This window comes from Oncorhynchus gorbuscha, linkage group LG07 (genome assembly GCF_021184085.1).
Source record: "Oncorhynchus gorbuscha isolate QuinsamMale2020 ecotype Even-year linkage group LG07, OgorEven_v1.0, whole genome shotgun sequence".
NCBI lineage: Eukaryota > Metazoa > Chordata > Actinopteri > Salmoniformes > Salmonidae > Oncorhynchus > Oncorhynchus gorbuscha.
The window spans coordinates 76,546,348-76,565,659 of NC_060179.1; the positions used below are offsets into that span (position 1 = coordinate 76,546,348).

The following is a 19,312-nucleotide window of genomic DNA, read 5'->3' on the forward strand; positions in this document are numbered from 1 at the left end:
CTAAAACCCCAAACAGCAAGCAATGCAGGTGTAGAAGCACGGTGGCTAGGAAAAACTCCCTAGAAAGGCCAAAACCTAGGAAGAAACCTAGAGAGGAACCAGGCTATGTGGGGTGGACAGTCCTCTTCTGGCTGTGCCGGGTGGAGATTATAACAGAACATGGCCACGATGTTCAAATGTTCATAAATGACCAGCATGGTCGAATAATAATAAGGCAGAACAGTTGAAACTGGAGCAGCAGCACAGTCAGGTGGACTGGGGACAGCAAGGAGTCATCATGTCAGGTCGTCCTGGGGCACGGTCCTTGGGCTCAGGTCCTCCGAGAGAGAGACAGAAAGAGAGAATTAGAGAGAGCATATGTGGGGTGGCCAGTCCTCTTCTGGCTGTGCCGGGTGGAGATTATAACAGAACATGGCCAAGATGTTCAAATGTTCATAAATGACCAGCATGGTCAAATAATAGTAAGGCAGAACAGTTGAAACTGGAGCAGCAGCATGGCCAGGTGGACTGGGGACAGCAAGGAGTCATCATGTCAGGTAGTCCTGGGGCATGGTCTTAGGGCTCAGGTCAGTTGAAACTGGAGCAGCAGCATGGCCAGGTGGACTGGGGACAGCAAGGAGTCATCATATCAGGTAGTCCTGGGGCATGGTCCTAGGGCTCAGGTCCTCCGAGAAAGAGAAAGAAAGAAGGAGAGAATTAGAGAACGCACACTTAGATTCACACAGCACACCGAATAGGACAGGAGAAGTACTCCAGATATAACAAACTGACCCTAGCCCCCCGACACAAACTACTGCAGCATAAATACTGGAGGCTGAGACAGGAGGGGTCAGGAGACACTGTGGCCCCATCCGAGGACACCCCCGGACAGGGCCAAACAGGAAGGATATAACCCCACCCACTTTGCCAAAGCACAGCCCCCACACCACTACTACTCATGCTACTCTGTTTATTATCTATGCACAGTCACTTTAACTCTACCTGCATGTACATATTAATCAAATCAAATGTATTTATTAAGCTCTTCATACATCAGCTGATATCTCAAAGTGTTGTACAGAAACCCAGCCTAAAACCATAAACAGCAAGCAATGCAGGTGTAGAAGCACGGTGGCTAGGAAAAACTCCCTAGAAAGGCCAAAACCTAGGGAGAAACCTAGAGCAGAACCAGGCTATGAGGGGTGGCCAGTCCTCTTCTGGCTGTGCCGGGAGGAGATTATAACAGAACATGGCCAAGATGTTCAAATGTTCATAAATGACCAGCATGGTCAAATAATAATAATCACAGTAGTTGTCGAGGGTGCAACAAGTCAGCACCTCATGAGTAAATGTCAGTTGGCTTTTCATAGCTTTTCATCACTAGAGGGATATCTTCAACCACCAACTTACCATCCTGAGACAAGGCCGAGTATAGCCCACAAAGATCTCCGCCACGGCACAACCCAAGGGGGGGCGCCAACCCAGACAGGAAGATCAAGTCAGTGACTCAACCCACTCAAGTGACGCACCCCTCCTAGTGACGGCATGGAAGAGCACCAGTAAGCCAGTGACTCAGCCCCTGTAATAGGGTTAGAGGCATAGAATCCCAGTGGAGAGACGGGAACTGGCCAGGCAGAGACAGCAAGGGCGGTTCGTTGCTCCAGAGCCTTTCCGTTCACCTTCACACTCCTGGGCCAGAGTACACTCAATCATATGACCTACTGAAGAGATGAGTCTTCAGTAAAGACTTAAATGTCGAGACCGAGTCTGCGTCTCTTACATGGGTAGGCAGACCATTCCATAAAAATTGAGCTCTCTAGGAGAAAGCCCTGCCTCCAGCTGTTTGCTTAGAAATAGGGACAATTAGGAGGCCTGCGTCTTGTGACCATAGCGTACGTGTAGGTATTTACGGCAGGACCAAATCGGAAAAATATGTAGGAGCAAGCCCATGTAATGCTTTGTAGGTTAGCAGTAAAACCTTGAAATCAGCCCTTTCCTTAACAGGCAGCCAGTATAGGGAGGCTAGCATTGGAGTAATATGATACATTTTTTGGTTCTAGTCAGGATTCTGGCAGCCGTATTTAGCACTAACTGAAGTTTATTTAGTGCTTTATCCGGGTAGCCGGAAAGTACAGCATTGCAGTAGTCTAACCTAGAAGTAACAAAGTATAGATTCATTTTTCTGCATCATTTTTGGACAGAAAGTTTCTGATTTTTGCAATTTTACGTAGATGGAAAAAAGCTGTCCTTGAAACAGTCTTGATATGTTCGTCAAAATAGAGATCAGGGTCCAGAGTAACGCCAAGGTCCTTCACAGTTTTATTTGAGACGACTGTACAACCATCAAGATTTATTGTCAGATTCAACAGAAGATCTCTTTGTTTCTTGGGACCTAGAACAAGCATCTCTGTTTTGTCCGAGTTTAAATGTAGAAAGTTCACAGCCATCCACTTCTTTATGTCTGAAACACAGGCTTCTAGCGAGGGCAATTTTGGGGCTTCACCATGTTTCATTGAAATGTACAGCTGTGTGTCATCCGCATAGCAGTGAAAGTTAACATTATGTTTTCAAATGACATCCCCAAGAGGTAAAATATATAGTGAAAACAATAGTTGTCCTAAAACGGAACCTTGAGGAACACCAAAATTTACAGTTGATTTTTCAGAGGACAAACCATTCACAGAGACAAACTGATATCTTTCCGGCAGATAAGATCTAAACCAGGCCATAACTTGTCCGTGTAGACCAATTTGGGTTTCCAATCTCTCCAAAAGAATGTGGTGATCGATGGTATCAAAAGCAGCACTAAGGTCTAGGAGCACGAGGACAGATGCAGAGCCTCGGTCTGACGCCATTAAAATGTAATTTACCACCTTCACAAGTGCAGTCTCAGTGCTAGGATGGGGTCTAAAACCAGACTGAAGCATTTCGTATACATTGTTAGTCTTCAGGAAGTCAGTGAGTTGCTGCGCAACAGCGTTTTCTAAAATTTGAGAGGAATGGAAGATTCGATATAGGCCGATAGTTTTAAAAACTTTTCTGGGTCAAGGTTGGGCTTTTTCAAGAGAGGCTTTATTACTGCCACTTTTAGTGAGTTCGGTACACATTTGGTGGATAGAGAGCCGTTTATTATGTTCAACATAGGAGGGCCAAGCACAGGAAGCAGCTCTTTCAGTAGTTTAGTTGGAATAGGATCCAGTATGAAGGTTTAGAGGCCATGATTATTTTCATCATTGTGTCAAGAGATATAGTACTAAAACACTTGAGTGTCTCCCTTGATCCTAAGTCCTGGCAGAGTTGTGCAGACTCAGGACAACTGAGCTTTGGAGGAATACGCAGATTTAAAGAGGAGTCCGTAATTTGCTTTCTAATGATCATGATCTTTACCTCAATTTCCTCGACTAACCTGTGCCCCCCCGCACACGGACTCTGTACCCCTGTATATAGCCTCGCTACTGTTATTTTACTGCTGCTCTTTAATGATTTGTTATTTACATTTTTTACTTAACACTTATTGTTATTAACTGCATTGTTGGTTAAGGGCTTGTAAGTAAGCATTTCACTGTAAGGTTGTATTCGGCGCATGTGACAAATAACATTTTATTTTATTTGTTGAGAGGAGCTAGCCAACAACACAGCTAACACAATCACTTCAAACCGAAGCTGAAAAGACTGTGAACTAGCTGCACTTCATTTCGTTTTACTTTTTTCAACTGACATTGAGATCCATAAAAATTATGCCAGCTGATACATGATTTCGACAGGCTGAGAAACGCTGTCTGTCTGTCTTGTCCTGACACGTTCATTCCTATGGGACAGCTGGAGATTGAAACAGTGTTGTAAATGTCGGGGAGACAGACAGCAAGGTTTATACAAATTTCCGCTGTTGAAAACCAAATGTTAGTCTAAAATAAATGTGAGATAATGTCTAGATGCTTTTTATAATGGCGATCAAGTTTATAAATTGTTTGGCTGGGCTGATGAGACAGTGGATTGCCCAGTCAGATGGAACAGAGTAAATAGGCATTTCAATGGCATAGATTTAGCCAGTGGTAATTTGTGGAATAGACACTGGCTGGAATGCGGTTTTAACCAATCAGAGTTCAGGATTAGGCCCACCCGTTGTATAAAGCAGCATGACCAAAATACCTAACGACCAGATTTTTGTCTGAACTAGCTATATCTTCTGGTGGAAGAATTCAGTTGTATGAATTGTCTTGTCAAAATAACGTTTTAATGAAAATATGTAAAAACAATGATGAAATAAAGAAATAAGGCTCGTGAGGCAGTGCCATATCATGAATTAAAATTAAAAAAGGATTGTGCAACACTACTCCACCTATTCATATGACTTTTGGTCACATGATAGATCACGGGATTTTAGAGTGTGATGTTTGCAACAAGATTATTTATAATCCAGATTTTTAGGACAAAATAAAAGTCTACTGATGGTGTGTTCGTAACTTCACTCTGGAGTGCCAGATTGCACTATGGGCTTTTGTAAATTCAGAGCGTTTTGCTCTTGGAGCATTCAGAACGCACACAGGATGCTCTGGCCAAGGAGTAGGGCTGATCTGAGCATTCTTACCTCACAACAGCAGTCAAGCACCCAAGCTAACTGGCTAAAGTTGGCTTGCTTGCGAGCTACTTCCAAACACAAATGAGAGAACACATCTTTTTACTCAGCGTAGCAGAGCTGGTTTCATGTTATCTATCATTGGTGACCAGTGGTGACCTGTCATTCAGGGGTAAAATAAATACAATTTGTTGCCTGTTTTGCATGTTATTTTGAGCCTAGTGGTTAGAGCATTGGGCTAGTAACTGAAAGGTTGCTAGATCGAATCCCTGAGCTGACAAGGTAAAAATCTGTTGTTCTGCCCCTGAATAAGGCAGGTAACCCACTCTTCCTAGGCCATCATTGTAAATAATAATTTGTTCTTAACTGACTTGCCTAGTTAAATAAAGGTTAAATAATAAATGAAAAAATATATATATATTAATACGTGTCACTTATCTTTTTGCAAACAATGTATAAACAATTATTGAGTTAATAAAGCCTCATACAAACATGGTCTCTTTTGTGCTTTATTGAGTAAGGCAGCTCCAAAATACAGGTGTTTCAGCCTAGATCAGTGCTTTCCTTAAGTGGTGAGGCAGCAAGCGGAAAATACAGAGCGTAGGCATTGGTCATCTTCTCTAGTTGCGCCATGATTGGCTCAGTGTTCTGTCACTCATGGGGACACTATGTCACTGCAGAATCTATAGGGAGAGCTAGGCAGTTCAAGCCCCCTTGGGTGCTGCCTTAGAGTTTCATTAGAAGTGCCCATCCAAAAAGGCTCAAGGTCATTGGCCACAGATAAAATGACGTCAAATCTACCATAGCTTTGATTGGATCTTAGTTAGGAAGCTGACAAGCAGTCATTACATGAATCGCATCGACAATCTACTTGCAAATCCTCTTCAATCCCTGTCGTATGAAGAGAAATTATAGATAAAATGTATCGGTGCTCCTCGGCCATTGAACATAAACATTGGACAATAAGTTGGAAATCGCAAACACAATGAGTGTTTTGGAAGGAATGAGTGGCTAACTGCAAGCGTTTCAAAGCAATCACTATTTTGCTTCCCCTGCCTGCTGTTTGTGGAGAGGGTGTGTGGTCCAAGTCTGGATTTAAGGGTCTCTTTATCCAAGCTTAAAATGATAAACATTCACAATCAACACCATGGGCCAGAAAAGGTTGAATACATTGGCCATGCTGTCAATCCAGCATGACTTCTGCTGAGTTCAAAACAACTGGAAACTCTGAACTGGGAAATCCCAGACTTCAGTGAGTTCAAGATAACTGGGAAAAAACTAGCTCCGACTGGGAAAATACGTTTTTAACTGTCATCCAACTCAGAATTCCAAGTTGGGAAGCTGGGCCTCTTTCTCGAGCTCCGACCTTGAGATCACTGATGTCATGATTCGACCTTGTTTCTTTTACGAGTTCCAAGTTGTCTTGAAAGCACCATAAATCCAGAGAATTCCAGACTTTGATGACAAAGTCTCATGACAATGTTGCGGTATTCTGCTGCATAATTGATGTAATATGTCAGGGAGATATGTATACTGTAGCTAAGAAAGTCATACATGTTGTGGAGTAAGCTGTTAGTTGCCCACATGCCTTCCCCTAATAATTTGGTCCCTTTCCCACTCATAACTTAGCCTACTGTTCTGACTTGGTGGTGCACATGTAGCCTATAGCCTGTTTTAGAGATATGTCATGATCTAATATTGTAAGAACTTACATTGTCTGCTTTTATACCCCCTTTATTTATCCTATAGTTCTGACTTGGTGTACAGGGAGAATACTGTAAAAACAGCCCATGTTCTGAATTCTGTCACTTTACATTTCAAAAGTGCTGAACAGATAGTTAGTGACTACATCCGTCTTATCTCGCTCATTAATTTCTTAATTGAAATTATGGATGGCCTCATCCTCTTTTATGCCATATTTGTACATCTCAATTGTCAGTAGAACCCACATTAGTTGAAGCAATTCAGCCACATCAGCTATGTTTTTTAAGAAGGCAGTAAATAAGGCTGAATTAACCGTTTTGCTGCCAGACAAGTCTCTGCTGATAGCCAGGTGTAGCGGGAGTAAGGTTTCACTCCATCATACTGAAAAGAAAGCTCTGCTGTTGGGACAGCTTTATGTTGGTCCTAACAGTTTGTGGACACCGTTTGACAACGTTATAGTGCAATTAATGTATTGTTTAGTGTTGTATTGCGTAGTGGCTTTGCTGGCACTGAGATTTACATGCTAAAATCGCCACTGATGGTGACTAACTGTGCTGCTGGCAACAATTTAATTGCGTTTTGTTGCCGAGGTTTACTGACACTGGTCATATTAAAAGATTGTTGTGGTTTAGTAAATTAATCAGTTATTCTGCGCTCAGGCACACTCAAACGAGAGTGCTCTGAAATTGGAGTAGATAACCAGTGTGAATTTATAAATGCACCCCAAGTAATGCTGGCTTGATACACAACGTGCTGCTATATCAAAGTCAAAATATATTACCGATAAACTGCCTCTTCTAAAGAAAGTTACTGTAGACAGAGATTTTGCCAAAACCTTCAGAAAAGTACTCAATCATCTGCAAACAGTGAATGTGAACATTTGCAGCAGCAGTGGACTAAACAAATTATATCGCTAGACGTTGGACTTTTATTTTGAAATGTATGTGTTGCCATTGCTTCTGTATTCACAGATATACTGCTTCTCTGTTTTGTGTATCGACACAGGAATTAGCAACACGGAGGCTAGCTAGCTGTCACAGCAGTTTAAACAGCTGAAATGGTGAGTTCAAAATGAAAGAAGTAGCAACACATACATAAAGAGATGTGCTAAAGCTGTCATTGTCATCCTGACCATTTGCTTCATTTTTTCCCCTAATTCGTTAGCTAGCTTGGCTAACGGATAGCTAGCCTAGCATAACGGCGTTAAGGTTCGGTATCAACACCGACAGGGGTCGGAGGCCCACTGTGTTCTTCCAGCTGTAGCTAGATAACTAACACGTTTTAGTTGGCGGCAATTTGCTAATGTAGCAGTTATATAATTGATCACTTTGTGGTGATTATCGATGAAAGCTAAGCAAAATTGCTGGATGTCACGAGACATTTTATTTTTCGATGAGGTTTAATTGCGGTTGCATTACCGCCACCAACTAGACTGGAGTATAACTCAATTATACTTTGTAATTCTACACAAGTTAAAACCCTATTCCACTATTTAAACCCATATTGTCCTGCACTATGCCAATGGCTTGGGAGGACGGGACGCCACCACTTCGCACAGCCTGTAACTCTTCTGAAGTCAAATCTAGTACACTCATGTACTTCTCTACAGCTGCCACAACATTATTTTCTGTGACTTACGTCCCATCTCTGCCGTACAGTTGATAACCATTGCTAAGAAGCCATCTTCACTGAAGCATATATCACTCGTTGGCCTATCCCTCTGTGCTGGCACAGATCTATACTGAACAAAAATAGAAATGCAACATGTAAAGGGTTGGTGCCATGTTTCATGAGCTGAAAAAAAAAATATCCCAGAAATGTTCCATACTCCCAAAATGAACATTTCTCTCAAATGTGCACATCCCTGTTATAGAGGATTTCTCCTTTGCCAAGATAATCCATCCACCTGAAAGGTGTGACATATCAAGAAGCTGATTAAACAGCATGATCATTATATAGGTGTGCCTTGTGCTGGGGTCAAAGGGCCACTCTAAAGTTGATATCTCAAGTTTTGAGAGAGCATGCAATTGGCATGCTGACACTGCAAGAATGTCCACCAGAGCTGTTGCCAGATAATTTAATGCTCATCTCTCTACCATAAGCTGCCTCCAATGTTGTTTTAGAGAATTTGGCAGACCACATGTAACCACGCCAGCCCAGGACCTCCACATCCGGCCTTTTCATCTGCGGGATCGTTAGAAACTGGGTTTGCACAACCAAAGAATTTTTGCACAAATGTCAGAAATCGTCTTGGGGAAGCTCATCTGCATGCTTGTCCTCACCAGGATCGTATCTTGAGAACTGGAGTTCGGCGTCGTAACCGACTCCAGTAGGCAAATGCTCACACTTGATGGCCACTAGCACGCTGGTGATGTGTACTCCTAACGGATGAATCCCAGGTTTCAACTGTACCAGGCAGATGGCAGACACACCTTACTGTGTAGGTGTAGACCTTACCGTGAAATGCTTACTTACAAGCAAGCCCGTAACCAACAATGCAGTTTTAAGAAAATAGGATTAGGAAAATATTTACAAAATAAAGTAAAAAAGGTAACACAAAAACAATGAGGCTATATGCAGGGTAGTCGAGATCATTTGTATATGTAGGCAGGTGTAAAATGACTATGCATAGATAATAAACAGCGAGTAGCAGCAGTATAAAAACAAAGGGAGAAGGGTGTCAATGCAATTAGTCTGTTTTGCCATTTGATTAATTGTTCATCAGTACTTTGGCTTGGGGGTAGAAGCTGTTAAGGAGCCTCTTGGCCCCAGTGATGTACTAGGCTGTACGCACTACCTTCTGTAGCGCCTTACAGTTGGATGTCGAGCAGTTGCCATACCGGGCGGTGATGCAACCAGTGAGGATGCTCTCAATGGTGCAGCTGTATAACTATTTGAGGATCTGGGGACCCATGCCAGATCTTTTGGTGTGACTTTCTTGGTGTGTTTGAACCTCTAAGGTTTGTTGGTGATGTGGACACTAAGGAACTTGAAACTCTCGACCCGCTCCACTACAGCCTTGTTGATGTGAATGTGTTCGGCCATCCTTTTCCTGTAGTCCACGATAATCTCCTTTGTCTTGCTCATGTTGAGGGGGAGGTGGTTGTCCTGGCAGTGCGCTGACCTCCTCCCTATAGGCTGTTTCATCGTTGTCGGTGATCAGGCCTACCACCATTGTGTCTTCAGCAAACTTAATGATGGTGTTGGAGTTGTTTGACCATACAGTCGTGGGTGAACAGGGAGTACAGGAGGGGACTAAGCACACACCCCTGAAGGGTCCCCGTGTTGAGGATCAGCGTGGCAGATGTGTTGTTGCCTACCCTTACCACCTGGGGGTGGCCCGTCAGGAAGTCCAGGATCCAGTTGCAGAGGGAGGTGTTTAGTCCCAGAGACCTTAGCTTAATGATGATCTTTATGGGCACTATGGTGTTGAACGCTGAGCTGTAGTCAATGAACAGCATGTTCACATAGGTGTTGCTTTTGTCCAGGTGGGAAAGGGCAGTGTGGAGTGTGATTGAGATTGTGTCAGCTGTGGATCTGTTTGGGCGGTATGCGAATTGTAGTGGATCTAGGTTTTCCGGGATGATGGTGTTGATGAGCCATGACCAGCCTTTCAAAGCACTTCATGGCTACCGAAATGAGTGCCACAGGGTGGTAGTCATTAAGGCAGGTTACCTTCACTTTCCTGGGCACAGGGACTAATGATGGTCTGCTTGAAACATGTTGGTATTACAGACTTGGTCAGAGAGAGGTTGAAAATGTCAGTGAAGACTTTTACCAGTGTCTTCACAGCGTACATGTCTTCGAGCTGTTTGCTGATGTCAAATGTAAAGAGTGCCCCATGGTGGCCGTGGGTTAGGGTTGGTATGGGAAGGCATAAGCTACGGACAACTAACACATCCATTTTATCGTCGGCAATTTGAGTACACAGAGATCACATGTTTCAGCAGGATAATACACAGCCCCATGTCGCAAGGATCTTTACACAATTCCTGGAAGCTGAAAATGTCCTAGTTCTTCCATGGCCTGCATTCTCACTACCAGACATGCAGTGCAATCGGCAAATGTATTCAGACACCTTGACATTTACCACATTTTGTTACGTTACAGCCTTATTCTAAAATGCATTAAAGAAAACATTTTCCTCAATCTACACACACTACCCAATAATGACAAAACGAAAACAAGTTTTTAGAAATTACCTTATTTACATAAGTATTCAGACCCTTTGCTATGAGTCTTGAAATTGAGCTCAGGTGCATCCTATTTCCATTGATCATCCTTGATGTTTCTACAAATGGGAGTCCACCAGTGGTAAATTGAATTGATTGGACATGATTTGGTAAGGCACATACCTGTTTATATAAGGTCCCACACTTGACAGTGCATGTCAGAGCAAAAACCAAGCCATGAGGTCAAAGGAATTGTCTGTAGAGCTCCGAGACAGGATTGTGTCGAGGCATAGATCTGGGGAAGGGTACCAAAAAATTGAAGGTCCCCAAGGATACAGTGGCCTCCTCCATTCTTAAATGGAAGACGTTTGGAACCACTTAGACTTCAGCTAGAGCTGGCCGCATGGCCAAACTGAGCAATCGGGGGAGAAGGGCCTTGGTCAGGGAGGTGACAAAGAACCTGATGGTCACTCTGACAAAGCTTCAGGGTTCCTCTGTGGAGATGGGAGAATCTTCCAGAAGGACAACGATCTCTGCAGCACTCCACCAATCAGGCTCTGATTCTCTGGTCTGATGAAACCAAGATTGAACTCTTTGGCCTGATTGCCAAGCGTCACGTTTGGAAGAAACCTGGCACCATCCCTACGGTGAAGCATGGTGGTCATGCTGTGGGGATGTTTTTCAGCGGCAGGGGCTGGGAGACTAGTCAGGATCGAGGAAAAGATGAACAGAGCAAAGTACAGAGAAGATCATTGATGAAACCTGCTCCAGAGCGCACAGGACATCAGACTGGTTCACCTTCCAACAGGACAACGACCCTAAACACAAAGCCAAGACAAAGCAGGAGTGGCCTCGGGACAAGTCGCTGAATGACCTTCAGTCGCCCAGCAAGAGCCCAGACTTGAACCCAATTGAACATCTCTGGAGAGAACTGAAAATAGCTGTGCAGCGACACTCCCCATCCAACCTAACAGGTTGAGAGGCTCTGCAGAGAAGAATGGGAGAAACTCCCTAAACACAAGGTTTTAGCGTCCTACCCAAGACTCAGCTGTAATTGCTGCCAAAGGTGCTTCAACAAAGTACTGAATAAAGGGTCTGAATACTTATGTAAATGTATTGTTTCTAAATTTGTATTAATAAATGTACTAACATTTCTAAAAGCCTGTTTTGCTATGTCATTATGTGTAGATTGACGAGGGAGAAAACAATTTAATCAATTTTAGAATAAGGCTGTATTGTAACAAAAGGTGGAAAAAAGTCAAGAGGACTGAATGCACTGCACCCATTGAGCATTTTGGGATGCTCTACATTGACGTTTATGACTGTGTGTTCCAGTTCCCTTCAATATCCAGCAACTTCGCACAGCCATTGAATAGGTGTGGGACAACAGGTGTGGGGGGACACAAGCAAACATCACCTCTTCGGGTTACCTTCAACAACTCAACAGCAACCAACATATATTCCGCCTAACCTGATACCACACATTTTTTTGTGTGGAAGTATCTGATCCATGTAGTGAATCAGTCAAAAGGCCTGGCTCCACTTTCTTAAAATCTCACTCCCACTGGACCAACCTCGTCTTCATCATAACCATGCCCATCAACGTAAGGCTCAGGCTCTGCACTCCTCACCACACCTTCCACCTAACTTAAATCTCCCTCAATCATTTCCAATTCACCTCCAGAACTCTGTCTGGGGTCACAGTTCACTCTGTTTGTACTTGACCCCAATCTTCTTCGATACACCATCTCCCTCTTTTCCGCCAACGTTCAACAGATTCACACTCAACCTCTGCTTCATTCTATTCAACCTACTTCCTTCTAATTTTCTTCCCCCATTCCTCCCTCGAAATCCACATTTCCATATCCCTTTCCCTGTATTCCTCTTCTCCCGGCTTTGCTAAGCGGCCCAGTGGCATCCTAACGTAACTCCATCTCATAATCAGAGTTGGACATGGCTGGTATACAATCGTCAGCTCGGAAAACCGTCAGTTTGCACACAATGCATGACCAATCCTCCATCTTTATCGAGGGTACGCGGAGCGCTCAGTCCAGTCAAAACTACTAGAAATGTTGACTTAACGTCAGCTGTGAGGTTAGCCGATTCTGTGCCTGTGTAACGTTGTACGATTGTATGTGCCTTTGAGATGATTGTATACTTACTAAGTCTTCCTGTGTTTCAGAGTTTCCTGGGTGGTTTATTTGGTCCTGTGTGTGAAATTGATGTCCTACTGAATGATGCAGAGACTAGGAAGACCGCAGAACTCAAAACAGAGGATGGAAAAGTGGAGAAGAACTACCTTTTCTATGATGGAGAATCTGTCTCTGGGAAGGTGAGCGTTGCGTACATACACACACTTGACATGGCATTTCTTTATTGCAACAAATAATTTTGAAGTTACGCGGGGCACGTGACCTCATCGCGTAACTCTAAATTGCCATCCCACATTTCATTCTAAATGCCTACTGCTTTCAAATAAAAATGTTCAACTAGAAAAGTAATGTTGTTTTGCAGGACAGTGATTGTCCTGACTTTCAGGAATGCCTGAATTGCTTCGCGTTGCTTTTCTGGTTGGTTGGCAAGTTTCACCGTCCAATAATTATTACAGTTGAAGTTTCAACATGGCACGGGCCGTGGTGATATGTTGACACAAGAATTATTAGAATATGGCAAATATTTGCAAATTATTTAATTCTATCCATGCTGGTTTTCCCGGGGCTACTTGAGACATGGAACAGATAGGTCGGAGGGCATTGGCTACAGACTGTCGCCAATTTATTAGGTTATTTGAGTAAATGGCTAATGGAAACACTTCATTTTTATTCAACACTGTAGGTTTTCTTTAGGTGTGATGTCATTACGTCCATGTGTTTTTATCGTCTGGATAGTTAAATGGAAACGCACCATAGCAGGCAATTGTCGCATCTATTTTTTTTAATGCGAACTTTCTGAATGTTGACAAGCTAATGGAAACATACCTACTGTGTCCTATGCCAATACCCCATAACTTGTTTGTGTTTTCTTGTAAGGTGAATCTCAATGTGAGGCAGACGGGCAAGAGACTAGAACACCAGGGCATTCGAATTGAGTTTGTTGGGCAGATTGGTGAGTTTTGACATTGTAACCTAACAGCAGCGCCCACCTCAAACACCAACCATGCATTGTTCATTGGTTCACAAACCAAGTGTGCTATCAGTCTCATTTATGCTAAACCGCTTAGCAAAGCATGTGCTTGTCATGTGAAAACCGCAGTTGTCCACACTCCACAGCACACACTCTGGTCTGGTGGCAAAGTGTTTCTGTGAGGATTCCTCAACCATTACTAAGTGTTGTTTCAATGTTGTCAAACTGACTGAGGAAGTTTGGGGAAGCCTTCAAATACCATATTAATATCTGAATATCTGATCATAGGACAAAAGTTAAAAATATAATACACGACAATCTAGGTTAATATATTTAGGACTCCTCTAGTTATACTTTTGTTAAAATAAATGTTTCCCTTGTTACAACTGATGTGCTTATTGGAAATGTGAGGTTCTTGTTTGTGATGATGTGATGAACCTAACAGAGGTGTTTAAACATGTGGCGTATTTCTTTCAGAGCTCTTCAGTGATAAAAGCAACACACATGAGTTTGTTAACCTGGTGAAGGAGCTTGCCCTGCCAGGGGAGTTGACCCAGAACCGAAACTACGACTTTGAGTTCACGCAGGTGGAGAAGCCCTATGAATCTTACGTTGGAACCAATGTCCGACTGAGGTTAGCGCACAAGTCTGTGATAACCAGATGTCCTCTGCATCGTCCTTTTCTATTGGCACAGCTTGAGATGATCAGTGAAACTGCATCAGATGGCTTCTTGTTGTCATTGCTGCATCCACCTTATGAATATAAGCAGTGTGTCGGTTTAATGTAATTTGCATTGTTGTAAACCATCCATAACTCTCCTTTTGTTATTTCCTGTAGATATTTCCTCAAAGTGACTGTAATGAGGAGACTGTCTGATCTGGTGAAAGAGTATGAGCTCATTGTCCATCAGCTGGCTACTTACCCTGATGTGAATAATTCCATTAAAATGGAAGTTGGCATTGAAGACTGTCTACACATAGAGTTTGAATACAACAAGTCCAAGTAAGATATAGATATATATATCTATCTATCACTATAATACATTCATGCATTCAAACCATAGCACAGTAGCAAACACATGTCAAAATCGGTTTCAGATAAAGAAGTTATAAATTAAATAAATGATTAGAATTTATATATACATTATTATAAATGTAGAACTTGACCTGACCTCAACTGTCTTCTCAGATACCACTTGAAAGATGTCATTGTGGGTAAAATCTATTTCCTTCTGGTGAGAATCAAAATCCAGCACATGGAACTTCAGTTGATAAAGAAGGAGATGACTGGAATAGGTGAGATGAGGTTTACTTAAAGAGAAAGTTCACTTAAAACGGCATAAGATGTTACTCTTTTAAATAACATTTTTATTTTAAATTATTGAATGTTTCAGATTTCAAATTTTGTGAAAACCTAAAACTTCCCTGTAATCTCTGTTTGCTTTAATAACAGTGTTAAATGTATATATTTGGTCATGTGATATTCCTTCGCAGGGCCGAGCACAACTACAGAGACGGACACTGTTGCCAAGTACGACATAATGGATGGCGCCCCTGTGAAAGGTAAGCACAATATGGTGTTGATTTGTCCCAATATTATGATTTTTATTTCAATATCTATTTTATTTTGTTATTCCGCCCCACCAAAGCAGTTTAATGTTTTCAGGACTAGTGTACATCTGTCTCTTCTTGCCATGGAACTTGTTTCACAATCCTCTTCATGCCTGTTCTTTCACTCTTAGGAGAGTCCATTCCCATCCGTCTGTTTTTAGCTGGCTACGACCTGACAGCCACCATGAGGGATGTCAACAAGAAGTTCTCTGTGCGGTACTTCCTCAACCTGGTGCTGGTGGATGAGGAGGACAGGAGATACTTCAAACAGCAGGTACAGAACATCAAAGCCAACCTCCATTTACCAGTCTGTTGTTATTGTTCCAAGACTGCAGATACACTATATACAGTACCAGACAGAAGTTTGGACACACCTACTCATTCAAGGGTTTTTCTTTATTTGGAGTGGTGTAAAGCTCACCGCCATGAATCACTCTTTTGGCAGTCCAACAAACTAATCTGGATTTTGCGGATGCCAGGAGAATGCTACCTGCCCCGATGCATAGTGCCCAACTGTCAAGTTTGGTGGATGAGGAATAATGGTTTGGGGTTGTTTTTCATGGTTCGGGCTAGGCCCCTTAGTTCCAGTGAATGGAAATGTTAACGTTACAGCATACGATTCTGTGCTTCCAACTTTGTGGCAACAGTTTGGGGAAGGACCTTTCCTGTTTCAGCATGACAATGCCCCCGTGCACCTAGCGAGGTCCATACAGAAATGGGTTGTCGAGATTGGCGTGGAAGACCTTTACTGGCCTGCACAGAGCCCTGACCTCAACCCCATCAAACACCTTTGGGATGAATTGGAACGCGGACTGTGAGCCAGGCCTAATCGCCTAACATCAGTGCCGACCTCACTAATGTTCTTGTGGCTGAATGTAAGTCCACGCAGCAATCTTTCAACATCTAGTGGAAAACCTTCCCAGAAGAGTGGAGGCTGTTGTAGCAGCAAAGGGGGGACCAACGCCATATTAATGCATATGATTTTGGAATGAGATGCTCAATGGTGTCCATACTTTTGGTAATGTAGTGTATATCTGTGGCAGCAAAATATTACAGAAGTTTAATATTACAGTAGTTTGAACTCAAAACAAGGAAGTAGGCCTATAGTATTAATGAAAGCGATCGTCTCATCTCAGTATGCACATTTACAATAACCTATGAGAGGATCACTGTGACTAGTGTTGATGTAATTTTTCTCTATTACTAGGAGGTCGTTCTCTGGAGGAAAGCTCCTGAGAAAATAAGGAAGCGGAACTTCCAACGCTACGAGTCGCCGGAGCCACGGCCGACGCTTACTGCTGAGCAGCAACCCGAAATGTGAAAGCCATCGGAGTGAAACGGAAAAATGCTGAGAATGCTTCTGATTATAGCCTAAAGCAAATGAGAAGAGAGAGGGGGCGCAACTTGACACGCAAGGAGAAAATAAAGAGTCAGCCATTTAATACATCTACCTTCTGCAATGTGACAGTGACCTACTGGTGCATCTGACTGTGCTGGGTCTACTCTGTTAGCGTACTGTATGGACTCGTCTCTTTGACACACAATAAATAGCACTGGAATGGGATCTACCATCACTTTTTTAGGGGACCTACCCTCTCTGTAAAAGAGGCACTTGGTTTGGCTCAACACTGGCATACAATCATTCACTTCTAGATATTTCCAAGGATGTTCCAGTGCATGTAAGCAGGTCAAATTGAATGTGATGGGTTAGTATCATGTCAATGCTGGCAGTCGGGTCAATTTCTAAGGTCAAGCTGTAAGACAATAGGCATTATTTGAGCTCAAATAGTACCTTGTTTATAATTCACCTTAAGATGTAAAAGATTTCTAACTCCTAAGTCTTTTAGTGTAGCTACATACAATCTGTAGTTTGATTCTTTTTTTCACTTCACTTTTTCTTGTAATTTGCGCTTTCTTTCTTCAAATATATTATATATCAATAAATGCTTTTGCTAGTGGCATTGGATTGAGGTGACACAAAATGCTGTTTTAATGGGTACTTACATTTTTGGGGGGACTAGATTTAGGGAAATATCACTACTTAATTTCTCTAAGGTTAAATATTTAAACTCAGATGGGGCTGTGCTACATCTGAACACTATACAGGCAATATATTTTTTAAGTGCCTGTAAGGTCAAGAAGAAACTGTTATGCCAAATACTGCCCTGACCCACCACTGCATGTTCATTTTTATACTGGGTCCAATGTTAGACTTGTGTGGACGTTGAACATTTGTATATATCCAACCTGTCTATATCCATCCGTCATCGACTCAAAAGGAAATGCGAATTTAAACTTGTATGTATTGGAGTGATGTCTTTAATACGTTTTGATTACTTATGCACTGAATAACAATATAAATGCAACATGTAAAGTGTTGGTCCCATGTTTCATGAGCTGAAATAAAAGATCCCCGAAATTGTCCAATACGTACAAAAAGCTTATCTCCCAAATTTTGAGCACAAATTTGTTTACATCGCTGTTAGTGAGCATTTCTCCTTTGACAAGATAATCCATCCACCTGACAAATGTGGCATATCAAGAAGCTGATTAAACGGCATGATCATTACACAGATGCACCTTGTGCTGGGGACAAAAAAGGCCACTAAAATGTGCAGTTTTGTCACACAACACAATGCCACCGATGTTTCAAGTTTTGAGTGAGTGTGCAATTGGCATGCTGACTGCAGTAATGGCCACCAGAGCTGTTGCCGGAAATGGAGTTGTGTTGGCGAGAAGTTTGGTGATGTGAACATAGTGCCTCATGGGGACAGTGGGGTTATGGTAGGGGCACCTATAAGCTACGGACAACAAACAGAATTGCATTTTATCGATGGCAATTTGAATGTACAGAGATACCGTGACGAGATCCTGAGGCCCATTGTCGTACCATTCATCTGCCGCCATCACCTCATGTTTCAGCATCATAATGCTCAGCCCCATGTCGCAAGGATCTTTACACAGTTCCAGGAAGCTGAAAATAATGGGATGTGTGCACTTACTCGTCAGCCTTAAGTGTCCTGCATGCGTCACCTCATTAGCTAGCTTTTGAGGTTGTGTTCGATTTACCTTTACATTTCAATGGTCTGCATACTCACCAGACATGTCACCCATTGAACATGTATGGGATGCTCTGGATTGACGTGCATGACAGCGTATTCCAGTTCCCGCCAATATCCAGCAATTTCGCACAGCCATTGAAGAGGAGTGGGACAACATTGCACAGGCCACAATCAACAACCTGATCAACTCTAGGTGATGGAGATGTGCTGTGCTGCAAATGGTCACACCAGATACTGACTGGTTTTCTGATCCACGCCCCTACCTTTTTTAAGTTACCTTTCACAAACAGAACAATATCTATATTTCCACTAATGTGAAATTCATATATTAGGGCCTAATGAATGTATTTCAATTGACTGGTTTCCTTATATGAACTGAAATTGATGCACGTTGCGTTTATATTTTGTTCAGTATATCAGGGTTTTCAATCGTGGTCCTAGGGACCTACAGGGATTTGCACATTTGGATTTTACCTGGTTATATGCATTAAAAGGTTACCTATCACAATAATATTGTGGTCCATTGATCTCACTCAAATGCTGAGTTATAGTAGACATTTTAATTTCGTGCATGAAGTTAACGTTTGCATTTGTGTATAACTAGAGCTGCTAACTCTCACGCATTCACCATGAGACACATGCAATTGACATCGATCACGCAAACTCACGCTACACCTCTTATATCACGCTGAATCCCAGAAATGTTTTTTTTTTGTGCTTTATTTCCATGAATTGTGTTCAGGTATGAATATGAAGGCAGCACCTCCCCAAACGCGATCATAATTTATAACTAACATTTGTTTTTAGCGATGCGCACTTTAACCTTTGATCCAGCTTTGACCTTTTCAAGGACCTTTTGATTTGTGAAATGTAGGCACCACAGACATGCCAGAGTATTATCAGTATATGTGTGCTCATATAGTACATATATCATTTGAACGTATAATCACGGTATTTTTATAGAAACAATTATATGTTTTCTAATTAAATCAACGCATTTCCTGAATTACTATGATATATATTTTTTTACATATTGCTACAGGCATATTTTTGGACTCCAATGCAAACAAGGGTCCTCCTGCACG

General features: G+C 42.3%; 1 protein-coding gene across 1 annotated transcript; it reads left to right on the top strand.

The window, feature by feature from the left end:
• The first annotated feature begins 7,205 nt into the window (after positions 1-7,205).
• LOC124040375 (vacuolar protein sorting-associated protein 26A-like) lies at positions 7,206-17,131 on the top strand. The gene is made up of 9 exons (XM_046357519.1): positions 7,206-7,319; positions 12,614-12,763; positions 13,461-13,536; positions 14,032-14,188; positions 14,393-14,557; positions 14,744-14,850; positions 15,049-15,117; positions 15,297-15,439; positions 16,373-17,131. The coding sequence occupies exons 1-9, from the start codon at positions 7,317-7,319 to the stop codon at positions 16,484-16,486; spliced, it is 984 nt and encodes a 327-aa protein (XP_046213475.1). The 5' UTR covers positions 7,206-7,316; the 3' UTR covers positions 16,487-17,131.
• The last annotated feature ends 2,181 nt before the right edge of the window (positions 17,132-19,312 follow it).